General features: G+C 40.4%; 1 protein-coding gene across 2 annotated transcripts in view; it reads right to left on the reverse strand.

Moving 5' to 3' along the window:
- Positions 1-423: 423 nt before the first annotated feature.
- JAK2 (Janus kinase 2) overlaps positions 424-27,573 on the reverse strand; it is a 284,382-nt gene continuing 257,232 nt past the window's right edge. For both annotated transcript variants that reach the window (XM_075827431.1, XM_075827440.1), the window contains 4 exons: positions 26,827-26,999; positions 26,368-26,485; positions 9,880-9,993; positions 424-5,594 (listed from right to left, as the gene is read on the reverse strand). In XM_075827431.1, the coding sequence (XP_075683546.1) occupies positions 5,487-5,594; positions 9,880-9,993; positions 26,368-26,485; positions 26,827-26,999 (513 nt within the window). In that variant the 3' untranslated portion in view covers positions 424-5,486. The remainder of the gene's footprint in view (positions 5,595-9,879; positions 9,994-26,367; positions 26,486-26,826; positions 27,000-27,573) is intronic.

Genomic DNA, 27,573 nt, shown 5'->3' on the forward strand with positions numbered 1-27,573 from the left:
AGTTGATTCTGCAGCAGCATCGGCGTTAGCAGGTAAGTCGATGTAGCTACTTACCTGCAAACGCTGATGCTGCTGCAGAATCAACTGTAGCCTCTGGTGCCGATGTGGCCGACACGATGCAGGACCTGTGAGTGACGTCACAGCGTGATCTGGCAGAAGCTGGGCGTTCTGAAGAGAAGTGGATGATACTTCTCATCAGAACGCCCAGCTAGTAAAAGTATTAAAAACGCCCCGATGTACGCACATAATACACGCCCACTTGGACTTTTACTTTTAAACACACACACTTGGACTTTTGCAAGCCTCATTTGCATAACTACAAAAATGGTCATAACTTGGCCAAAAATGCTCGTTTTTTAAAAATAAAAACGTTACTGTAATCTACATTGCAGCGCCGATCTGCTGCAATAGCAGATAGGGGTTGCAAAATCTGGTGACAGAGCCTCTTTAAGTTCAATGGGATACAGTTTGTAAAAAAAAACAAAAAACGAAAGCATGCATAAAGTATTTAGTTTATTTCATGACCCATCTGGGACAGGACCTCCGCTAAATTAAAGTGTTCGAAGTCTGCACATGCGTAAACACCGCAGCTCCACTGCCACAAACAGCTAATTAAAGGAGCTCTTGCTGTTGGGACTGGGATGTGCAATTAAAGTTGAACAATCCCATTAAATTGGAAAAAAACAAAAACAACACACTAAAAAAATTATATTTTGCTTAACATTTTTAATTCTAAATGTCATGCCTTGCCACGAGGTTCAATTTCTTTTTAGCCTACACGTTGTTTCTATCAGATAGATAGATAGATATATATATATATATATATATATACACACATACACACACACACATATATATATATATATATACACACACATACATATATATACATATACACACACACATACATATATATACATATACACACACACATTAGAAAATAAGGGGCTGATTAATACGGTCTTAAATTTAGGGTATGTTCGCACAGCCTATTTTCAGCCGTTTTTCGGGCTGTAAACACCCCGAAAAATGGCTGAAAAAACAGGTCTGAATGCCTTTAAACATCTGCCCATCGATTTCAATGGGAAAAGCGGCACGTAAAAAAACGGCGTGTAAAAAAAGAAGTGCATGTCACTTCTTGAGCAGTTTTTCATTGGGTCAATAGAAAAACAGCTCCAAAAACGCATCAAAAAATGCTTGATGCTTAAAAAAATGCTTCAAACCTGAGGCTGTTTTCCCTCGAAAATAGCTCCGTATTTTACAGCCGTTTTTAGTCTAGCGTGTGAACATACCCTTAGACTGCTGAGAATTAGACTATATGCACCAAATTTATCACAGCAGCTCGTGCTGCATCATCAGTTTGGCGCATCTCCAGACACTTGACACTTTAGACAACTTAATGCCACCTCTTGGCTTACAGTTTAGACTAACTTTTTTGTGCCAAAATTTTGGCACAATGAGGTGCGTAATCCACACACCTTTCCTACAGACCACACCCGCTTTAATTTAAGCAGTGTCCCACGTCGAATGAGGCACAAAAATAGTTTCTAAAACAGTGGTGCACAGCATGTGGCGAACGCCATTTGCGCCAGAATTCTGGCACATTTGTAATAGTAAATCTGCTCCTATATGTTTTTGCTTTTTAATAAATGGCCTAAACACAAAAAAAAAAAGTCTAAATTTTTCTTGCATACGTGCTGGAATAAAGGATTAAGAGTTAAAAGTACTAAAAAAATTGTAAACCCATAAATAAGTACACCATGATCTAATTGCCTTTTTCTATATTTATAGAATGAAAACAGAATCCCCCCCCCCCCTTCCGCAACTACTGTTCCTACATCCCCAACACAGACCTGGTTGTGCTGGACTTCAGATGCAAACACTCGCTGTGGGGTTATTAGAATTTCTGTAACATATTAAGAATTCAGTGGCTCAGAACTTCGATTTGGTAAACTAGACGGCAGCATAAAAAAAAGGTTTAAACGTTTCTTTTTTTCCCATTTCCAAATCAAGTTACTTTGTACTATAAACTAAATTGTGCATTGTTTTTCCTGTTCTTTAACTTTAGCACGTGGCGTAAACACTGGATGTTTTCATCCTGGTTTCCAAAGCTATGTCCAGGATCAAGTATAGGTCAATTCTGTAGTTGATTTTAGTTATATTTTTAAAAGAAAAATAAGCTAAATTTGCACGATCCAATTTTTCAAACCAACAATCTGTGGTTTGATAAAATTGCTATGTGCATTGGATGAACATTTCCATCATTACAATTATTGTACATATGCCATTTTCTAATGTAAGCTGGATTGTAGCGGCACTGTACCTAAAGGGGTTGTCCAGTTTCAGAAAATTAATGTTATTTTTTGTATAATTAAAAGTTACACAATTTTCCAATATACTTTCTGTAATAATTCTTATAATCTGTGAGCAATTAATACAGAAAATATATTGAAAAATTGTATAACATTTACTTATACAAAAAACAACATTATTTGCTGAAACCAGACAACCCCTTTAAATCAAATCAAATAATGAACAATGAAATAAAAATAAAAAAATCACGGAAATGTACAAATCGTAATGATCACTGATATGTGTTAGGCTAGGTTCACATAATGTTCGAGGAATAAGTTTCCAGTTTATACTTCATAGTAATCATATACCTTTATTAGCCAGACGTATGCCAAAAGAGTATCTTTTCGCACAGCTTTGGCCTGCATACATTTACTTCAACTATATTAAAAAGCGTCAGACTTTGCTTTTGTTTCTAATGTAAAAATACCGTTGTATTGAAAAGCAGACATATGCAACTGAATTTGCATACTTCTGGGGCATACACTCTTTGGCACTGTTCAAACATGTAATGCCTGGGTAATGCCTAAAAGTGCTGTGAACAGAACAAGCCTTTATTTATTTTTTTAAATTCATATTTCATTTACATATGTAATGGGTTTGGAAAAGAGTATATCTATGTTAAGTAGAAATTGTCCTTATAATTATACATACAACTGCCCCTAGACAAAGCCATGTTTATGCTACAAAGTGACAAAATAATTATTGGTTTAAAAATAAAAAGTTTCTAATTTTTTAATTTGATAAAAAATAGAATTAGCAAGTAATCCCCATTTATACTAGCAAAAAGGCCACCAAAAACAAGCCCTTACATGTGTACTTGGAGGCAATTAGAAATCAGCTCGTATCAGGGCCCGGAAAAAAATCTGTAGAAAACGAAAAACATGCCTTTTCATGTAAAAGCATGGAAAATATACACAGGTCTCCGAGTGGTCTATGGCATTCAAACATGCTATTACACAAATTCAGTACCAAAATCTTCAATGCACTGGATTCTGATCCTTACTTCTTTCACATGCAACAATCCCCAACTTTTTATTGCGAGGTCACTGGTGCTTCAGTGCTTATTTTGAGATTGTAAATGTGTAACAGTTTTAATGTATGTGCCAAGTACATTTTACAAAAGGCACAATGGTAATTAGCAATTATTACACGTTTAAAGGGGATGTATGCAAATTACAAAAAAAGTTCTGATATTTTTCCAGAAACAGCACCACTCTTGTCCATGGGCTGTATCTGGCTTTGCAGCTCAGCCACATGCAAGTTAATACCAGAAATAGTCCATGGACGTGTGGCCCTGTTTTTGGGAAAGGGCAGACTTTTTTTCTAACCACAGAAACCTCGACATGTGGCCCTGTTTTTGGGAAAGTGCAGACTCTTTTTCTAACCTCAAAAACCTCTTTAAACTGAGGCTTACTTCTAAAATTTTTTTTTGGAGGCGACTCACAGCACTATAAATGTGGATTGTCCGGTTATATGATGTAATAGACTTCACTTTGTGTGATGGAAATCTTTAAGTCTATTTCACAAGTTGTGTTGTGAAACGCAAAAAAAAACCAAAAACAAAAAAAGTGTCAGAAGACAAGATGTACAGACAACTCTTATTTGAGAGGGAATGTCAAAATAACTGTCTCCAAACCATTAAAGGGGTATTCGGACATGAATGTTTGAACGATGCAGGTTCCAGCTCTGGGAACTGCACCTATCTCCAGAACCCGGGTTTCTCCATTCCGCATGGTAAGGCAGCCGCCACATCCCTGAGTAGAAAGAATAGAGAAGTTGCTGCTTGGTCGGTTGTTTCCATAACTCCCATTTAACAGAATGGAGAGAACCACACACAGGAGTGGCCACCTCTCCATACTTTCTCCTCCTGGTTGTGGTGGCCACTCCCCTAGGTGGGGCGGGGTTCAAGTGACCCCTGATCTGGAGAGAGGTACAAGTCCCAGAGCTGGGATCCAGATCTATCAGACAGCTTGCTTGCGAAAGGGGGCGGTCCCCCGAAATGTCACACAGGTATCAGACGCCGACCCTCCAAACGTGTTGTCTCTGCGATCGGCAAAAAATCTTTTGTACACATTTGGCAATTGTTATGCCTTTGTTTTCGAGTCAATTGACATGGAAAAATATTTAATACAGGTTTCTACATTTTGACATTTTTGTCTGAATTAGTGCTTATTTTCTATATGCGATATCCGAGAGACTGAAAGCACCTCTTTTTGCACTACCACACCCATAGGTTAGTCCACTAAAGGTCAGAAACCTCAGACTTGAATTCCCATAGATTTGCCATAAATGTCGTGGGAAATGCCCCTTTAAAGCGAATAAACTCCAATATTCAAAACAATAAAACATGGTGATCAGCCCATAAGCAGTCTGAGATTACAAAGCTGAAATTGTTGCATCTTATTCTTATACAAATATTCAAAAACTTATGGCGGAGTCCCAGGTTTAAAGAAAAACAAAAAACATCCGTATGTAGGTAAAACGCTAAGCGGCAGGCATACAAGACAAGCGTGTAACAATATATATATATATATGCAGCTTTTTTCTGGCTGTATGTTTGCCCTATTTCTTTAAAAGCACTTGGGGAAACGTGAAATGGTAATACTTGATCCCTTTAACATGACTAGTAGAAGCTAATCCTTGTTGTTTTAGGTTTCATATTGCTAGGAAAAAAACAAGTATGGTAGGTACACTGTTAGATCTGTTCAAAATCTATTAAATATGTTATTATTTAGCAAACTTACAGAAAACGACCAATATACATATTAAAATAATCAATGTCTGCCAGATTAAACAAAAGCCCTTGAAAATGGACATGTAAACTCTGTAACTAACTGTACAAATATTCTGTGCATTTCAGAACTCTCCTCATTGATAATGGAGATGCATTTATCTTTGTGCGCTTGTCCATTCACTATGTTCTTCTATGTCTTCACTGGCCGTTCTGCTTGAAGAATTGAATGCGACGCCTCAGCTAAGAGCATTTGTTTGCTGTATTCAAGCAAGCTTAGGCCAACACAAAAACTGTGCATGTCACCGATATTTCTATTCCAAAGCAAGAGATTTGCAATGATGGATTTCATTCTGTTTGGTATAGTACAGGCTCTATCCACATGTGAATCATGCAGCCCTCATGCTCCCATAGAATCCCGTGTTCGTTCAACTTTTACAGTGAGATCTTTAAAGGAAGGACGTTGGCTGATGGTATTATTCCAGCACTCGGTCATGATGAGATAAATCTGGAAAAAAGAAGAGGGAAAAATTCCCCTTTAAAGGCCTTAAATCATGTGTAAGCAATTTAGAAGTCTTACCTATTTTTCAGTCTGCAAAACTTTTTTGCAAGTCTTGGAATCAGTGCTTAGCTAAAGTATGCATAGTCTGTACTGTAGACACTTGCTGTACCATCCTGGCTCTCAGGGCCGGCGCTAGAAGGGGGCAAACCGGGCAATTGCCCAGGGCCCCCATCCTTTAAGGGCCCTCTGCCCACGGCTGGTACGGGGGCCACGCCATCCTGCCCATAACATTTATTGGCCAGGTGGCACGGGCCTCCTCATGCCAGGTGGTGTCGCTAGCACCGGAGAGGGCCCCGGTGCTAGCGACAGCCACATTCACTTGTATCTACGTCCTTGGGACACAGATACAAATGAATACTAAAAGCTGCAGGCCACGGTAGGCCTGCGGCCTAGAAGGCTGTGTGTGGCTCTGTCTACAGGGGGCACAAAGGGGGCATTACTGCTGTGGTACTTTTTATTGTGTTGAGCACTAAGGAATCATTACCACCATCTGGGGCACTGTGGATTACGAGTTTGTTTAGAGGATGGGATATAGGTGTGGAGGATGCTTGTGTGTGTGTCAAATTCTGCAGAGACGAGTCGCGGCTGGAATAAGACGTCACAGTGGTCTGGGCCGGATGGAGAAAAAAAGGGAAAGTGAATGACTAATTAGAGAAAACATCAACTGTGAGTCACTAGATATAAATGTTCTGTAATCACTTATATCGTATGCAGAGCTCCTGTGCATAGCTGCAATCTTCCACTATATGGTCACTATATGGTTGTAATATTGGTCTTTGTATAGTCGTTTTTATTCAGTAACAGTATGGGGGTATTATTCAGTGACTATGTGGTTATGGTGTGTGGTAGTATTACTCAATAACAGTATGGGGGTATTATTCAGTCACTATGTGGTTATGGTGTGGGGGTATTATTCAGTAACAGTATGGTGGTATTATTCAGTCACTATGTGGTTATGATGTGGTGGTATTATTCAGTAACAGTATGGGGGTATTATTCAGTCACTATGTGGTTATGGTGTGGAGGTATTATTCAGTAACAGTTTGGGGGTATTATTCAGTCACTATGTGGTTACGGTGTGGTGGTATTATTCGGTAACAGTAACAGTAGGGGGTATTATTCAGTCACTATGTGGTTACGGTGTGGTGGTATTATTCGGTAACAGTATGGGGGTATTATTCAGTCACTGTGTGGTTATGGTGTGGCGGTATTATTTGGACCTTATATTGTGTTATTAATGGTAATATTGGTTTTAATGAGTTATGTTCAGTAACAGTATACAGGTAATATTTCATCTGGTATAGTGGTATGATGTAATAACTGTATATGTGAGAGCTGGGACATATGCTCTGGGGCTTGCAACAATCCTAGACGCGCTAGAAATTCACGATGCAGTTCTCTGCACACCGCCTTCTGAATTGACTGCATTATTGATACAGTATGGGTTCTTTCACATCAGCGGCGGGGTTCCATTGATGGCTTTTGTCAGACCTTTCCATCAACGGAAAGGCAAACGTAAACCAAAGCTTCCGTTTGCATTACCTTTGATTTCAATGGTAATGCTTCTGTTGCAAATGGTTTCTGTTGGTCTCCATTCCGTAAGGTTTCCCTTTGGGGTAATTATTATCTTGTGCATTTATTTTTTTACCGTAGCTGCAGCAGCAAAAGCACCTTCACACAGGGCAAAAGATTCCTGCATTGTGAAAGCAAGACCCAGCAGTAGTGATATAGTGAAAGATGTCAGGTGATCAAATGATCAATCGCTTTTCTACTGGGAGTAACATAGGAAACAGCACTTCCAGCATTATATACATAATTTAGCGCTGTGTATATAGTGAGCAAGAAGTAAGAAGGGGTTAAACACTGCTTCTGCCATCGCTCTTTGGTTGTGACTGACATCCAGGCATTAAATCTTGCTGTTACACAATTGTTCATGCAGCTGCATTTCTGTAGTGAATATTATATTTAGTGGATTGTTGTTAAGGGGTTTAACATAGTCAGGTTTCGTGAAAATGAAATTTTTATATGATCTAGAACTGCCTTTCACTTATTTGTGGTACATACCATTATTCTGTTTTTTTTGTTTGTTTTTTTACCATATAGCGTCTAATTTTATCCTTGTTTGTACTGTAAATTAAACCCTTCACGACTGCCATATGGCTATATAGGCTCTAACTGCTGATGCCCCGTACAGTTAGCACGTGTATAAACGTTGACAGCCTGGAACGGGTTTAATAAATGCAGTTCTGCTTCAATGTGAGCAGCACTGCACTCTACAGTGGGGGGTGCAGTGCTCTCAAAGCCCCGGCCGACATGAGATAGTGCCACCCACAATCCCCTGTAGGCAGCGCAAAACCCTCTGTAGATAGCTCCCTCCAGCATCAGAATCCCCGGCAAGCGCTCTGGCCGAGGATTCCCCTCCTAGAGGGAGCCCCCATCATCTCTCCATCCCTGTTGTAGATAGTGCCACCCCCCCTGCAGATAGCAACCCCCCCCCCCCCGCTGTAGATCGCATTGCACCCCCCACTGAAGATAGCGCTACCTGAACTGACTCTAGGAGCGGAATCCATGGTGTCAGATCGCACTGGCCGGAGATTCCGCTTCTAGAGAGAGCCCCTGACATCACTGTCCATTTGGACAGTGATGTTAGTGGCTCTCTCTAGGAGCGGAATCCCCGGCCGACATTCTGGCCGGGGATTCCGCTTCTGGAGAAGCCCCTGGTGACACTATCCATATATGGATAATGACGTCAGCGGCTCTCTCTAGGAGCGGAATCCCCAATGTCAGATCGCTCTGTGTCGGGGATTCCGCTACTAAAGAAGCCCCTGGTGTCACTATCCATATATGAATAGAAGGAAAATAAGTGTAGCTTTTGGAACACGGCGCCAGGCAAGTAATTGTTGGAGTGAAGTCTAAAAGTATTCTTCAGTATACACTCTTTATTGACACACTACGCCTTTCAGGACCGAATAATTCCCTTCATCAGGTATATACACGGTACAGAGAATATGAAATCCTTATATCCTTACAAAAGAATCGGGAAAAGAAGGTATGTTCTTACCGGCTAGCAGTTGCACTCAATTCAATTTGAAATGATGGGAGGAGTGAAGATTTAAATTAGCTGACATCAGTTGCCAGTGTAGTTAGTCACTACGTAATGAAGTGGCAACATGTTTCACAATTATAGGAACGAAGTATTGCACAGCAATCGTCAATCATTCCGTATGTGACAATAGTACTTTTATATTATCAATATGTTTAGATCTAAAAACTTTTCATTTCCTTTCTAGGGATGTTCTTTTGATAACATTAGTGAACATCAGATGAAAAAATGACAGGTAAAAAGATTTTTCCTATTTCTATATATATGGTAGCACCATGTGTATCTAAAATACTCTAAAAGCGATTGATTACATTCATTAAAAAAATATGTAAATGATGGCGAATGCATAGAAAAAATACACATATTTCATAAGATTTGTCCTTATATAAACAAAATCTAATATTTATAAAATCAAAACAATTACAATCCAACTCCATAATCATGATGAAGCCGGATTAATACCGCTTTGTCTCTATATATGTTCTAAATAAAAATGTTTGAAAACAGATGCATACATGATAAAAATATATAAAAAACAACACGAGACCAAAACCCTGGACTAGTATGTACAGAGAAATTGAATGCTCTATATGTTTTGTTTTAAAAAATAGCTTGAAAGCAATGACTGGGGTAAAAATAATAATTCCTAGGTGTTATATTAGTCTGTAGAGCTCTATATAGGCCTGTACACACAGTTGTGTACCTCATATCCAATAACCAAAATTAATTCTTTAAAAATTATGGGTAGTGCACAGTTTTACAATGAGGCATTGGAGTGACTTCTCCAATCGTGTCTGGTTCAAATGCCAACTAGAGTAAGGGTCAGTTCACATAGAGGATCTCGCGTGGTGGGTCCTTCCGCAAAATTATTCCTCCTCCCATTGACTTCAATGGGAGGTTCGGGCAAAACCCGCCTGAAAATCGGGCAGGACGATTCTTTTTCCTGCTAGCTGAAAAAAATAAATCAGATCGCAGGAAAAAGAACAATCCAACTCCAATTGAAATGAATCAGAGGCAGAATTTTTAGGCGGAATCCGCTGTAAAAATTTTGCCATGTGAACAGGGCCTAACACTGCAATGACTGGTAGGAATAAGTTTGTCATAACCAGCTAGAAGCAACGGCAGTACCTCACTAGGACACCCATCAGGTTGTGGCAGTCTTCCATTATTCTTGAGAAGCTCTATTAGGTGGAATACAATCATTTGCCCCTGTTTATCATTGCCAATCATCCTCATGAATTCCTGTAAATGACAAGCCATAGAATAAAAGTTATTTTACAGTATTTTATAGGAAAACTCCACTTTTTAATACACTTCTGTCTGGTATAAACACATCCTCCTCAGACATAGCCAAACTTAAAGGGCTACAGACTGCCATAGCGTGCAGCTTGTAGCCTGTGACCAGTGGAGAGAGAAGTGAAAGCTTTGAATTTCAGGAGCACTAAAGTAAAATTGCCCATTCTGCTCTGGATGAGCACTGAAGGTTATAAAGTGATTATTAAGCATGAAAAAAAACTGAAAAAGTAAAATAAAACAAGAAATTCTTAACAAAAATTATTTGTACTGCAGTGTTAACTAAATAAACTCAATTTATACGCTGAACTGCAGTTAACCATAAGCTTTCCTTAGTATTTGTGTAGTATTGGTTACATGACAATGTATTGAGCAACAATCTCAACATAATAATAATTCAACCTAAAACAATTAACAGATCAACTTATAATGAGAGAAAGGTTGGAACCTGCCTCAGCAAGTTGGGTTAGGAGATATATATATATATATATCTCTATCTATCTCCTATGCTTCACCAGCTTTGTTATTTACCAGTAAAGCACTTGTAACTTCAATGGATTACATTCCTTTGGCAGCCCCGCAAATATAAATAAAACTGTATGTCTACACAGCTCACATACAGACTTGGTTGTACTTCACGGAGACGTTTTAAACCCTATTCACATCTAATTTTTTTGCCTACATTTAGGCCTTATACACACGGCCGTGTTCATTCCACAAGATACAGACCGCATGTCGTGTCGGCCGTGGTTCCCGGACTGACCACAGTTGAGAGAGCTGGGCTCCTAGAATCATAGTTATCTATGGTGCTAGGAGTTCTTGCTTCCCGGCGGGATACTGTCCAATACTGAAAATATGATTACAGTACAGGACAGTATTCCCACAGGGAGGCAGGGACTCCTATCATCATAGATAACTATGTCGCTAGGAGCCCGGCACAGTCCGCGAACCCGGCCAACATACGGTTTTTATCTCACGGACCGAACACAGCCGCGTGAAAAAGGCCTTAATGTATACACCGGGAAAAGCTCCCGATTTATACATAATTTTTTTTTATTTTTAAAAAGTAGTTTTTATTTTGCATCTTTAACCCCTTTACGATGGACGGATATATTTTTCACCAAAAAGTGGTTTTATTTAGTAAAAGAGACAAAACAGATAACACGTACACATATATGGTATCGCCGCGATCGTAACGACTCAAACAATAAAATGAACACATTAAAACGCCAGATGAACGATGTCCAAAAAAAAAAAACGGCAACATTTTTTTTTCTCCCATTCCCACCATATAAAATAAATGTTAATCCATAAGTCCCATATAATCCAAAGTTGTACTAATGAAAACTACACCTTGCTCCGCAAAAATCAAGCCCATATACGGCCACATTGAGGGAAAAATAAAAAAGTTATGGCAAGCTTATTTTTTTCTAAAAGGGTTTTTTTTTATTGTGCAAACGTAGGAAAACATATAAAACCTTTATAGAATTGGTATCCCCGTAATTGTGCCGACCCATAAAGGTAACATGTTATTTACACTGCATAGTAAGCGGCGTAAATTTATAACGTGAAAATCAATGCTAATCGATTTATATTATATGCATCCAAAAATGGTGCAATTGAAAAACACAACATGTCTGACAAAAAACAAGCCCTTATACGGCTATGTCAACGGAATAAAAAAATAGCTACGACTCTTGGAATGTGAAAAATTATTCTTGGTCATTAACGCGCAAAAAGGCCTGGTCATTAACCCCTTGATGCATGATCATGTACATGCATGCGTTAAGTGTCATAGGGAAGTATGGAGGGCGCTCACGGGCTGAGCGCCCTCCATACCCTGCGGGTGTCAGCTGACAGCCCAGACTAAAAGCCGGGAACAGCGATCGCGCTGTTGCTGGCCGTTTAACCCCACAAATGCTGCGGTCAATTGCAACCGCAGCATCTGAGGTGTTATAGAGAGGGGGTGACCCTCCTCCGACAGCTAATCGGTGCCCCCAATGTACGATGGGGGGGGGGGCGCCAGTTGTCATGGCAGCCCGGGGCCCTAATGAAGTCCCCCAGGTCTGCCTTTTTTTTTTTTTTAAATCAATAGATTTTTATTGACATTTTCCAATTTAACATCAATCATAGAAAAATAATCGTACATTGTACAAAGGCTGAAGGTAACATAACAACATTAGATTTAAATGAGAATCTTGTACAGTTAGCATTTCTCTACAACAGTACATGGTCCATAAAGATGAAACAGATATTACAAGTATCATGCCAAGGAAGTAATCAGGATATAAAGTAATATATAAACCATTCCAAATCGAGCAAACCCCCAGAAGACAATCCTCAGCACCCCATAGGACTACAGACCCATAACAGGACCACAAAGATAATCCTAAAGGATCAGTTCTTGAAGTATGAACTATGGAACCAACACTCCCATTTGTTCCTGAATTTGGATTGCTGCAGGTCTTGGTTAGCCAGCATTTGTTCATACATATAAGTAGTATTGGCCAGAGTCACTACTTCTTGGATCAGGGGAGGGGACAGTTTTTTCCAATGTCTTGTAATCACCAATTTAGTGGCCATAAGTACATGGGCGACTACTGTGGTCTAGGGAGGTGGGAACCCATCCAAGCCAATGAATAGTAGGGCTAATTCAGGAGTTAGTGAGAACTTCATATCAGTAAGATTCGTATTTATATTATGGCCATCTTTCCATAAAGGTTGGATCTTAGGGCAATTCCATAATATGTGTAAGAGGGTGCCTGTGGACCCACAAATTCTCCAGCATAAGGGTGAAGATGTAGAGAATATTAAATGCAATCTAGAAGGGTAAAAGTACCATCTCAAACTGTTTTTTGAAACTGCTTCCTGATAGGAGGTGCTTCGGAAAATCTTATACCCAAGGTGAAATGCAGTTTCCCATTGATCCACAGAAAACGTGGGGGCAAGCTCTCCTTCCCACCTGAGCAAGGGGGGGGGGGGGGGGGGAAGAGTCCTTATAAATGTGTCTTTCCCCATTAACAAGTTGTAGAAAAAGGATATACCTTTACGTTTCAGAGATTTGTTTGAGAGATGTAGTATAATCTCCTTTGTGATACAATTAGAGGTAGGTACTTTGTGTTGTAAGAAATGTCTACCCAATTTTCTTCCGTATTGTTTTGCCACCAATGGGTTAGTTGGTCTAAAACCCACGCTCTATAATAGTCTCGAATGTTAGGGACCCAGGTCTGCCTTTGTCTGCCTCCGTTGAGCCGGGTCTCTGGCACGGCTTAACAGAAGCCTGTGAAAATGACGATATACTGCAATACATTAGTATGTAACGATCGCTGGTTCAAGTCCACTAGGGTGTCTAGTAAATGGTGTAAAAAAAAAAAAAAGAAGAAGTTTAATAAAGTTATTAGTAGTGAGAAAACAAATAAAAAATATGAAAAGTTCAAAAAAAACACCCCTTTTTCCATTTTTCCTCTAAAGTAATGTAAAAAATAAAAAAATAAAATAAAATTGGTATAGCTGCGTCCGTAAAAGTCTGAACTATTACAATATACCATTATTTAACTCACACAGTGAGCGCTGTAAAACCCAAAAATTCAAAAACTACAAAATCGCTGTTTTTTGGTCACCTTAGTTCATAAAATAAAAAATGTATTAAAAAAAAAAAGTGATCAAAAAGTTGTACATACCAAAAAAATTGAACCAATAAAAGCTACAGCTCATCCCGCAAAAAATAAGCCCTCACACCACTCAATCCACGGAAAAATAAAAAAAGCTATGGCTCTCAGAATGTGTTGAAACAAAACGATATTTTTTTTAAACAAAAAGGTTTTTTCTTTTTAAAAATAGTAATATATAAAAAAATACCTATATAAATTTGGTATCACCGTAAATCGTATTGAGCCGCCGTGAAAAGGCGTCAGCCTGGCCTAAGGCCCCTTAGTGACCAACGTAAAAAGGCGTATTGGTGGTCACTAAGGGGTTAAGCAACGTATTGCTGAACACATGGTATACAAGTAGAATATAAGGTATATTTTATACATTACTTTGTGAATGCTGAATATGTATTATGCACAACCAACTACGTATTCATAAAGACATATACCGGGTCACACACCTTTCGTGTACCTTCTGCTCCTCGAAACCCCTGAAATAGGAGACAGGAGTACTCAGACTAAACGACAACGTCCTGTGTGGTAGCACGGTTTCTCATCCAGTCAGACCAAAACGTGTCAAACTTCTGCGTGCACTTACGATTCGTATACAGAATTTTGTAATAAGGGACATGTGGGTTTACTAGTTTAAAGGGAATGTGTCGCCAAGTAATTATTTTTTTTAAGTTACTTATTTTTATTATATTTTTTACGTTTTTATGCTGTATTTTTTTTTTCTTCCACAAGGTGGAAAGTATTAAAAAGCAAATAATAATTTGAAATGTTTTCCTATGTTGGCCACCAGAGGGAGAACTTCCCAGAATTACAGCAGGGTGAATCAGGCAGAGCAGCCTGACCTACAGTAGCTGCTGTAAATGTGGGAGAGAGATTCACCCCCCTCCCTAGTTTTGCCTAGAAGCCAGGAAAAGGTGTCTTCAAACTGCTAAGCATTGCCGGCTCACATTTTGGGAGTGATTGTACAATGGCAGCAGCTACAGGACACACCAAAAGGCTAAGAATGATGAAAGTCAAGAGGGAAGCCCCTGTGGTGAATGACTTTTCAGTTGACTGGTTCACACAATGTGTATTTGACGCATTTTAGGTACCGAAAAATGCAAACGCTTGCTTAAGCTTACCATTTACATCAACCAATTGTGCATACAACAAAAATTTTTGCGCGAGCGTTTTTAAAAAACGCAATGCGGAAAAAAAGCGGCATCTTTGGCACGTAAAGCGCGCCAAATATTCCCATAGTCCATGGGACTCCTAATGACACAAAATGCGTCAAACACGTGAAAAACACGTAAAAAACGTGAGTTTTTATTTGGATAAAAAAATATTTTTTAGGATGTATTCAAACAGTGCAGCTTTGTCGCGTTTGCACCACGCAGCTGAAAACCACATCGAAAAAATTGTGGTAAAAACACGAGCTATTCGATGTGGTTTTCGGCCGCACGGTAAAGACGCGGCAAAACTGCACTGTGTGAATACAACTTTAGGTCCTGTTCACACAGTTTTTTTGAAGGCAGAAATGTGCCTCAGAATTCCTTCAGGAATTTTGAAGACTATTTTAAACTGCCTGCACTTGGTGAAAAACGCCTCAGAAAAGACTTCAATGGGAGGTCAGCGGTGGAAGCCGCAATAAAGGAAACGCCGTTTTTTCCCCCCAGTGAGCGATCAAAAGCCACCCGGGAAAAAACCGCCTCTGCCTTCCATTGAAATCAATGCGGCAGATTTCGGGGGGTTTATAGTGCTGATTCCGACGTGATTTCAGCAGCAAAATCAGCGCCAGCAAGCTCTGTGTGAACAGGGAGTTATTTCTCTGTTTTTTAATACTTTATTAGCAATTTAATAATGGCAGTTGTCTGTTTGATGGCATCCATTACTAAGGCGGGGCTTAGTGTTAGGGCGGATTTACACAAACGTGATATACGTCCGTGCAACGCGCGTGATTTTCACGCGCCTCGCACGGACCTATATTAGTCTATGGGGCCGTGCAGACAGTCTGATTTTTACGCAGCAGGTGTCCGCTGCGTAAAAAATCACGACATGTCCTATATTTCTGCGTTTCTCGCGCATCACGCACCCATTGAAGTCAATGGGTGCGTGAAAATCACACGCACCACACGGAAGCACTTCCGTGGGACGCGCGTGATTCGAGCAAAAGCAGTAAAAATTATGATTGAAAACAGAAAAGCACCACATGCTTTTCTGTTTACAAACATAGTGTCATAATGATGGCGGCTGCGCGAAAATCACGCATCCGCGCATCATATGGTGATGACACACGGAGCTGTTAAGTGCCTTTTGCACGCGCAAAACACAGCGTTTTTTGCGCACGCAAAACGCACACGCTCGTGTAAATCTGCCCTTAGCCAGTAAAAAGGCTGCAACTAACCCCCCATTATTACCCTGGTATCTACCGCCACCATGGGCATCGGGGAGAGCCGGGTACGATCCAGTACCTGACCATCTGAAGTGATGGTTGGGCACTGGGGCAGCCGCAGGCTGGTATTATTAGGCTGGGAAGGGCCAAAAACAGTGGCCCTTCCCACACTGGTAATGATAGGCTGCGGCTGTTTTATTGTATCTGGCTGATTATGAAAATGGGGTGTCAGACAAACAACTGCCATTACTAAGGTGCTAATAAAGTATTAAAAAAAACAGAGACATAAGTAAATATTTTGTTATTGAAATAAAAACTCCCCCACACAACCATCTTTTTTTTTTTTTTTTAAATAAAGGGTGAAAGTAGATTGACGTAATCAAACGTATCTACGACGTAGTCCAAACGATCCAGTGGCACAAAAGTTAGTAATATGCTGCTGCTTCTTCATTCCTTGCTCCTACTGGGAATCGCCATGTAGTTACACGGCAGTTCACAGCAGGAGCAATGAACGAAGGAGCAGCGGTGCTCCTTCAAAACAGCCGCCGCTGATCCTTCAAAACAGCCGCCAACCTGCATGTTTGGGAGGGTTTGTGGGGGGGGGGGGCGCTCGATGGAGCAGCGGTGATAAGCGGCTGTGAAGGATCAGCGGCGCTCCCGTGCCACTGATCCTTTATAGCCGCCAATCAGCTGTTTTGAAGGAACAGCGGCGAGCACCGCTGCTTCGTCGAGCGCCGCCTTCACACAACCCCCACCCCAACGTGCTGCGGCAAAAGCACCACTGCTCCGTCGAGTGCCTCTCCCCCACAAACATGCAACTGCGCCACACACACGCACGCACGCACGCACACACACACACACACCTTACCAGCCGGTCTTCTCCAAAATGGCGCCGGCTTTCCCCCTACAAACCAGCTTCTATGCTGGGTCCCTCTGTACTGCGCATGCGCAGTACAGACCGAGACGGCAGAGGACGTAATGAACGGCTCCCATTCGTTTTGTCTTATGCATTGTAGCTGCCGTATTCCATCTGTGAATGTGTCGTTGAGACACATACACAGATGAAATCAAACATGGCAGTCCCCAGTAAATGAAAAAAAGTGTTAATAAAAAAAACATTTCATGTGAAAAAATAAATAAAGTACAGATAACATTTTATTAAATAAAAACACAAATTAATAAAAATAATAATTCATGACACCTTTCCTTTAAGCCATTAAGAACAGGGTAGGGGTATCCATAGACTTCCAAGCCATTATTATGATTTTGCAAGTGAATTACAAGAGGAAAGGAAAAAAAAGAGCCTTTTATATGTACCAAAAACAAGGAAACTTCCTGGAGACATACTTGAGGAGACAAAACCCTAGAGAAATCAAAGTGAGTATTCAGGAACAAAAGAATAGAGAACCAAAAGGGGGCTACTCTATCACAAGACCACATAGCATGCAGAAAGGTGCTCTACATGGTTTGGGAACGAAAACATACATCACTGTCAGTAATACCAAGTGTTTTTAACCTAACGAACGTGTAATAAACGCTAAGCAAGAATTCGTACAGGGTGTCCCTAGTGCTAACTACTGTGGGTAGAACATAGTCTACCACATCCTCCCAATTCTCTGGGGAGCGCTAAGGGATATCTACTTTTCATTTACGGAGGGCTTTCTCAAAAAGCTTAGTGTCACAGGTCTGAAGTAGAGCATATAAGTGGTTTAGTTAAATCAGAGGTGCAGAGCAAATCCTTTAGGGTACGAACACACACGGCTTAAAACACTCCGGATTTTCCGCAACGGATTAGTGGTGGAAAATCTGCAGCGTATTACAGTAGCAGCTGTGTGGGTGAGATTTCAACAAATCTCGTCCCCACACAGCGGAAAAACGCTGCCGAAAAAACCGCACATAAATTGACCTGTGGTGCGGTTTCTTCATCCGCAGCATGTCATTTAATGCTGCGGAATCGCAGCTCTTCTATTGCGGGTTATCCCATTGAATTCAATGGGGTGCTTAAAAGCGCAAAAAAAGTGGTGTGTGTTGCGATATTTGCGGCAGAACCACAGCGAATCACCGCCGCAAAAATCGCAAGTAAGTAAAAATTTAAATAAAGTGTGGTGCGGGATTTCGGACGGCATTCCCTGCGGTGTTCATGGTGGATACGCTGTGTTGCTTGACGAGGTGTATCCGCAATGAATACGTGGTGTGTGTACCTACCCTTAAACTAGTGCGAACAAGAGAAGCTTGTAAGGATCCAAACTCAGAGCGTATGGCACGCCGGAGTTGGAAAAAGCGTAAAAAAACGGAATTCAGAAATACGGTACGTTTCCCGGAAAGATGGGAAGCCTGACGGGCTGGGGAAGATGTGATAAAATGTATTATAAACAATGAAACTCTCAGTAGTACATCCCACAATGCTTACACAGCTGTGAAAAGTGTGAGTTAAGCCATATAGGGGCTTTACGTGAAAGAGAGTCAGGACCATATTTCAGTTTAGTACTGACTATCTTCCAGGCTGTTGTAACAGCTCTAATAGGTAATAGAGAAAAATCCTTGGGGGATTTATAGCAAAACAATACATTTGCAAGGCCTTCATAGGATCCACATGATTCCTTAATATAGAGCAGTTGCTGTGTTACGGAGATCATTGTCTAACCACCAATGGGCATATACTAGCTTGGAGGCCAGAAAGTAATGATACCAATCAGGGAACGCTAAACCCTCTGCTCTTTGGGAGCCTGTAGTGTAGTAAGGCCTCAGGGGCTTACCCTGCCAGTAAAATGAAAGTAGAACCCTGTTGAAAAAAATTAAAGATGGAGAGGCATGGGGAAATTATGAAACAGGAATGGTAAATAGATTTGGGCAAATATATCATTGAAGTGACTTGAAGTGTAGACCATACCTTTAACTTTTGCTCTATGGAGAGTAGGAGCGGAACAGATTGAGTTCACGATAGTGACCCCCCTCAGCCGTTACCTGAACACTAAGATATTTAAATTGCGAAACACAAGGAAGTTTAATCCGCAGTGTAGAGGAAAGAGGGATTGCCCAATTCAGCCTTAACCCCAAAAAGGAGCCAAACGGCTCAATTAATTTAACCCCTTAAGGACGCAGCCTAGTTTGGGCCTTAAGGCTCAGAGCCCATTTTTCAAATCTGACATATTTCACTTTATGTGGTAATAACGTCGGAATGCTTAAACCTATCCAAGCGATTCTGAGATTGTTTTCTCGTGACACTTTGGGCTTCATGTTCGTGGTAAAATTTGGTCGATATATTCAGTCTTTATTTGTGAAAAATTGCAAAATTTAGAGAAAATTTACAAAAAATAGCATTTTTCAGAATTTAAATGCATCTGCTTGAAAAACAGACGGTTATACCACCCAAAATAGTTACTAGTTCACACTTCCCATATGTCTACTTTAGATTGGCATCGTTTTTTGAACATTAGTTTATTTTTCTTGGACGTTACAAGGCTTAGAACATAAACAGCAATTTCTCATATTCTTAAGAAAATTTCAAAAGCCTTTTTTTGAAGGTGCCAGTTCAGTTCTGAAGTGGATTTGAGGGGCCTATGTATTAGAAACCCCCATAAAACACCCCATTTTAAAAACTAGACCCCTCAAAGTATTCAAAACAGCATATAGAAAGTTTTTTAACCCTTCAGGCATTTCACAGGAATTAAAGCAATGTGGAAATGAAATTTGCAAATTTCATTTTTTCTGCTGAATTTCAATTTTATTCAATTTTTTTTTAGTAACAGAGAAGGTTTTACCAGAGAAACACTACTAAATATGTATTGTCCAGATTCTGCAGTTTTTAGAAATGTCCCACATGTGCCTCTAGTGCGCTCGTGGACTAAAACACAAGCCCTAGAAGCAAAGAAGCACCTATAGTGCATTTTGAGGCCTCTTTTTTATTAGAATATATTTTAGGCAGCATGCCAGGTTTGAAGAGGCGTTGAGGTATCAAAACAATGGAAACCCACCAGAAGTGACCCCATTTTGGAAATTACACCCCTCAAGGAATTCATTTATGGTTTTTGTTATCATTTTGACCGCACAGTTTTTTCACAGCACCTATTTGAATTGGGCTGTGAAATGAAAAAAATGATATTTTTTCCAATAAAATGTCATTTTTGATCAAATTTTCTTATTTTCACAGGGAACAACATACCCCATTTTGTTGCCCAATTTGTCCTTAGTGCGGCAATACCCCATTTGTGGTGATAAACTGCCGTTTGGGCCCATGGGAGGGCTCAGAAGGAAAGGAGCGCTATGTGTTTGTTGGAGTCCAGATTTTGCTGGATTGGTTTTCGGGTGCCATGTCGCATTTGCAGAGCCCCAGAGGTATCAAAGCAATGGAAACCCACCAGAAGTGACCCCATTTTGGAAACTACACCCCTCAAGGAATTCATTTATGGTTTTTGTTATCATTTTGACCGCACAGGTTTTTCACAGCACCTATTTGAATTGGGCTGTGAAATGAAAAAAATGATATTTTTTCCAATAAGATGTCATTTTTGATCAAAATTTCTTATTTTCACAAGGAACAACATACCCCATTTTGTTGCCCAATTTGTCCTTAGTGCGGCAATACCCCATTTGTGGTGATAAACTGCCGTTTGGGCCCATGGGAGGGCTCAGAAGAAAAGGACCACCATTTGGCCTACTGGAGCTTTTCTGGTGCTAAGTCATGTATGCAGAAGCCCCTGAGGTACCAGTACAGTTGAAACCCCCGAGAAGTGACCCCATTTTAAAAACTACACCCCTTAAGACATTCATCTAGAGGTGTAGTGAGCATTTTGACCCCACAGGTACTGTGTAAAAGATAATGCGCAGCAGATGGTGCAGTGTGAGATTTGCAATTTTATATATGTATATGCCATTTCAGTGTCCAATATATTGTGCCCAGCATGCCCCACCGGAGATATACACCCCTTAAATTGTAATGTGGGTTCTCCTGGGTACGGCAATACCCTACATGTGGCTGTTATCAGCTGCCTGGGCATACGGCAGGGCTCAGAAGGGAAAGATGAGGGGGGTAAGCTGTGCGGAGTGCATCAGGGTAAATTAAAAATCAAGGGATGTATGATACATTTTAAAACAATCTTTTATACAGAGCCCTGGTTTTTCGGGACACGTGTCACATTGGTATATTGTGACTTTCCTTATCCCCCTCTTATAGCAGACTCTGCACCTCTTTTGACTCTTTCCCTTTCCACCGGTTTGGGGAACTTCTCCTGGAAAGTGTTGCCCTGGTACGATGCGTGTGGTCTCGCTTCCAGAAGTACTGGGTGCCCCCCCTTCCTGGTCCCTAAAGATTAGATCTTGAAATTCCAGGAAAGTTCCCCTCTGGCCTGCACATCGACGTAGCACATACGAATTGTACAAAGCCATCTGTATGATGTGCCCGGCCAGCTTCTTATACCACACCGCATGGCGCTGTAGGGCTTCAGGACTTGATTTGACAAGTCCATCCCTCCCATGTACCTATTGTAGTCCAGGATGCAGTCTGGTTTGGGGGTGGCCTTTCCTTCATATATCCTAAACCTGTAGGTATACCCTGATGCACTCTCGCAGCTTATACATCTTCACGCCATACCTTGCCCTCTTACCTGGCAGGTACTGGCGGAATTGAACCCTCCCTTTAAAATGTACCAGGGACTCATCAATAGAAAAACACTTCTCGGGGGTGTATGCTTGGGAAAACCGGGCACTGAAACGGTCTAATAGGGGTCTCCGTTTATACAAACGGTCAAAACTGGGGTCATCTCGGAGTGGACACGGCTCATTATCAGTATAATGTAAGAAGCAAAGTATTGCCTCATTTATTTATTTTTTTAGGTTCCAGTTCATTTCTGAAGTTGCTTTGAGGGGCCCATATATTAGAAACCCCTATCAAACACCCCATTTTAGAAACTAGACCCCTCAAAGTATTCACAACAGCATTTAGAAAGTTTATGAACCCTTTAGGTGTTTCACAGAAATTTAGAGCAAAGTAGAGGTGAAATTTACTCTTTTTATACCATTTTTTTTATAACACAAAAGGATTTATCAGTGAAACGCAACTTAATACGTATTGCCCAGATTCTGCAGTTTAGAGAAATATCCCACATGTGGCCCTAGTGCGGTAATGGACTGAAGCACCGGCCTCCGAAGCAAAGGAGCACCTAGCGGATTTTGAGCCCTCTTTTTTATTAGGCACCATGTCCGGTTTGAAGAGGTCTTGTGGTGCCAAAACATTGGAAACCCCCCAAAAGTGACCCCAATTTGGAAACTAGACCCCTTGAGGAATCCATTGTAGTTTTCTTGGGGTGCATGCGGCTTTTTGATCAGTTTTTATTCCATTTTTAGGTGGCGTGGTGACTAATAAACAGCAATTCTACTATTGTTTTTGTATACTTTTTTTTTTACAGCGTTCACCGTGCGCTATAAATGATATATTAACTTTATTCTGCGGGGCGATACGATTACGGCGATACCAGATGTTTATAGTTTTTTTTTATGTCTTATGGCGTTTGCACAATAAAATACGTTTTGTAAACAATTATTCACTTTTTGTGTTACCTTATTCTAAGAGCCAGAACGTTTTTATTTTTCAATCAATAAAGCCGTGCGAGGACTTATTTTTTGCGTAACGAACTGTATTTTCCATCAGTACCATTTTTAGGTACATGCGACTTTTTGATCTCTTTTTATTCCATTTTTTGGGAGGTGAAGTGACCAAACAATTGTGATTGTGGTACGGTTTATTAATATTTTTTTTTACGGCGTTCACCGTGCGGGATAAATAACAAAATAATTTTGTAGTTCAGGCCGTTACGGACGCGGCGATACCAATTATGTATAGTTTATTTGTTTGTTTATATATTTTTATTAATAATAAATGACTGATAAGGGAAAAAGTGGGACTTTTACTTTTATTACTTTTAAAACTTTTATTTTCTTATTTTTACACATCTTTTTTTAACTTTTTTTTTACTTTATTACTTTGTCCCACTAGGGGACATGAGGGCAGGAGGCCCTGATCGCTATTCTAATACACTGCACTACATGCGTAGTGCAGTGTATTAGAACTGTCAGCTACTCACTGACAGCAAGCATAGTGAGTCCTGACGTTGTCAGGACCCACTAGGCTTCCGTCTATGGCATAGCCGGACGCCATTGTTTGGTGTCCGGTTGCCATAGTCACCATCGCCGGCCGCTGTCGCGTAGCAGGCCGGCGATGGCAGCTTAACCCCTAAAAAGCCGCGATCTCTATAGAACGCGGCTTTTAAGGGGTTAATCAGCGGGGACACAGCGATCGGTCCCCGCTGTAGGAGCTGTGACAGCTGCTGAACAAGACAGCAGCGTCACAGCTCCTGTATGTATCGGGAGGACGGCCGAAACGGCCATTACTCCTGAGACGTACTATTACGGCATGGAGCGCGAACGATACAGCTGCCATGACGTAATAGTACGTCAAGGAGCGGGAAGGGGTTAAGGGAGCCACCGGGTAGGGAATATCATCAGCCAGATAAACCAACGTGTCATCTGCATACAAAGAGACATTCAGTGATCGACCCTCTGGAGATGCCCTTAAAAGAGGACGATTGTCTAACCGCTGCCAGGAGATCAATCGCAAGTGCAAACAAGAGTAGATACAAGGGACAGCCCTAATGTGTACCCTGTTGTAGGGAAAATTATTCAGAAGCATTGACGCAAGTCAGAACTTTGGCTTTAGGGCAGAGTATAATAATTTAAGGAAGGAAGCAAGGAACTTAGGACCGATGTTGAAGCCACAGACCGCCTCCCACAGATCGGGCTATTTAAAAGAATCAAATGCCATATAGTTGTCTAGTAAGAGGACAAAACCAGGTTGCGAGTTGGATTTACCAAGGTTAAAATTAAGGAAAAGTTGTCTAATATTTATATCTGTGGCTTTCCCAGACATAAAACCAGTTTGATCCAGATGTATCAAGTGCAAAATCATCAAGTTAAGTCTATTGGTAAAGATTTTAGCTACAATTTTAATATCAGTATTAAGGAGGGATATAGGGCGGTATAAATCCGGCAGACAAGGGTCCTATGGCGTAGCTATAGGGGTCGCAACTGTGACTCCTATGGCGTAGCTATAGGGGTCGCAACTGTGACCGGGCCCCCTTTGCCACACAGAGCTGACCGCGCTGGTCCCGCTTCCAACTGAATCTGCATCCGCAGGACGCACATTCAGTTGGATTAACTGTGCCGCGAGCGGCTCGGCGCAGGAAGGCGCGATGAAGTGACATCATTGGGCCTGTATGTACCGAGTCACTCACAGCACAGTACAGAGGAGGAAAAGGATCTCCTCCACCCTTCGTGGGAACGGGGATAGGTAAGTAATTACATACATATGGGGGCAATATGCTAGGTATGGGAGGGAAGGCATTATACTGCGTGGGGCATTATACTGTATGTGGCCACCATGGAGGGCATTATACTGTATGAGGGGCATTATATTGTATGGGACAGCTATGGGGGCATTATACTGCGTGGGGCATTATACTGTATGTGGCCGCCATGGAGGACATTATACTGTATGGGACAGTTATGGGGGGGCATTATCCTGTATGGGGGGGCATTATAATGTATGGGACAGCTTTGGGGGGCATTATCCTGTATGGAGCAGCTATGGGGGGCATTATACTGCGTGGGGCATTATACTGTATGTGGCAGCTATGGAGGGTATTATACCTTATGGGGGGGGCATTATACTGTATGGGGCAGCTATGGAGGGCATTATATTGCATGGGACAGCTATGGGGGTATTACACTGTATGGGGCAGCTATGGGGGACATTAAACTGTATGGGGGCATTATACTGTATGTGGCAGCTATGGAGAGCATTATACTGTATGGGGGGCATTATACTGTATGGGACAACTATGGGGGGGCTTTATACTGTATGTGGCAGCTATGGGGGGCATCGCCAGCGTCATACACTTCTCTTTACAACACCCAGTTGGTAATAAGGTAAAAAACGCCCAGTTGTCTATTAAAAAACGTAATAGCGTAAATCTAAAATTGTTCATAATTTGTTCAAAAATGATCGTTTTTAAAAATAAAAACCACTGCTGTTATCTACATTACAGCGCCGATCAGACTATGTAGGAGATAGGGCACTTATAATGTGGTGACAGAGCCTCTTTAAACATAGTCTGTGACGAATGCACTTGTGGCATCAGTCACCCTTGAACTAGAATGGTAAAAGTTAAATGGATACGTCATTAACTTTCATTACCCTTTTCATAACGTATACGTTAAACGGATACCATTATAGCCTATGGCTGCTGGGTGCCACAGTTAGGCTATTATGGTGTTTGTTTACCGTAAAAGTCATGAAAAGCTATTGAAAGGCCTCTGATGTATTCGTGTGACTAACGCCATATGTCAACTATAGGCTACCAAGAAAACGTATACTGTGTGGTATACGTTAATAGGGTAGTCAACTACGCTATTTCATACCGAATATAAAAAAAAGATATACCGATGTATACCAGCTTGACGGAGGGCAAAATGGCGCTCTTTTTGCCTCAGTCAGGCTAATGGAGCTACAATCTAGAAGTAGGAAAAAAACCGAGATGTGAACAGGGCTGTATATCTATGCCCTAGCCAATCTAATTTACTTTGGTAAGAAGCTTAGAGTATATTAATTATTTTGTAATTGTTTATACCATGGTGTGACATGCACAGGCAGCTCTGTCTAGCACTGTGGTGCCAAACTGTGTATTTTCTATTTTACATTAATCTTAAAAGCTATGTAAACCTTTAAAGACATTTGTTCTTTTCTTAGCAAAACAATTCTTGTGTTTAGTGTAAATTAGTAATTGGTTTTTATTAAAAATATTTTTTACTTTTTAAGATACAACTTTTACGTAAATAGAAGCTGTATATTGCGCTAAGACCCGCAGGCCCCGCTGTCACTGAAGCCCCTCAGTCCCACTGACCGGACAGATTCGGGTTTCAGCACAAGATACAGCTTCTATGTATCCATGATACATAGAAGCTGTATCTCAAAAAGTTAAAATTATTTTTAACAAAAAACAATTACAAAGATACATTAAACACAATAATACATTGCTTTAGTAAATAATAAATAAAAAAAAGTCTTCAAAGGTTTACATAGCCTTAAAATTATATTGGACAGTATTAGGAACCTGGAAAGGAATCATGCATGTTGGAAGTTATCACTGGTACTATGGCGTTATTGAATACCAATCAGTAAAATTCTACACAAACATAATTGTATATCCTGGAGACCATGATATGGTCTTATAGCATTCTTACCGATGGCGGGCTTCTGGTTTTTTCACTATATGTAAACAGTTCATAGAAAACAACTCCAAAACTCCAGACATCGGAGGCCACAGAAAACTTGCTCTCGGTCAAACTTTCTGGTGCATACCTTTAAAAATGACATGGGTAACATGATCAGATCAGGAAGAAAAGCAAACAACATATAAAAAGCCATATTATACCAGGACACCAGCCTTTTTCTTTTCTGTTTTTATTTACAATAAGGAGTTTCCAATTTTATGGAAACCGACATGGATCTAAAACACTGAATTATTCGTTGTATGCTGTAGTCATTTAATACAATGATTATGATATATTTCTGACAATATTTCGAACAAATTTTTTTATTAAAATCTGAAATCGAATATCTGTATGTTGTAGTTATAGACCGTGTTCAACTTCTTTAATTTTCATGTATACCAACAAAACTTGATCTCTCATTCCACCTACCAGAATATAGGACTTTCACCAGGCTCCTTAACCTTATAATATTCTTTGTCTTGGGGTAACACTTTTGTCAATCCAAAATCCCCAATTTTCACTCTGTTTTCATTTTCAACTAAAACATTCCTAGTTGCCAAATCTCTATGAATGTATCTCTTGATTGTTAGATATTCCATGCCCTGTAAAGCCATTAAAAAATTAAAATGTATATCTATAAATCATACTTGTGCTAAATAAAAAATAATAATGGATTATAATATGATAATGTTATGTTTTAGGGCTGCAAGATGACTGGAACCAGGGTTGCCAACAGTCCGTAAACTCCCAGACCGTCTGTAAACATTAGGGACTTTTAGTCAGTGTTCATAATAAAAAATAAAAATAAGTGATTTATTTTCTTGAACAGGTTATTGTAATGATCAGCGGTTTACAGATCACAGTAAAGGCTGCTGATGTGTTCATCGCACTATTCTGATCTGTAAACATATAGTACTTAGAACCTTTATTCAGATTTCCCTAAATTAGCTATTTTTCAATGAATAAGCACCATAACCTTAAATATTTTGTTTATGTAACCATTATAATTCACTTTGGTTTTCCAGTTTGTCAGTATGTAATTTTTGTCTAAATTGCTGAAAGAAAGCAAAAAACAAAACACAACATATCCTGCGATGAGTGGCGCGAGAAGAGTAGTTTAAAAAAATCAACACATGATTTTGCGATACTCCGACACCTATAGAATAAACACCTTGT

This window comes from Rhinoderma darwinii, chromosome 1 (genome assembly GCF_050947455.1).
Source record: "Rhinoderma darwinii isolate aRhiDar2 chromosome 1, aRhiDar2.hap1, whole genome shotgun sequence".
Taxonomy (NCBI): Eukaryota; Metazoa; Chordata; class Amphibia; order Anura; family Rhinodermatidae; genus Rhinoderma; species Rhinoderma darwinii.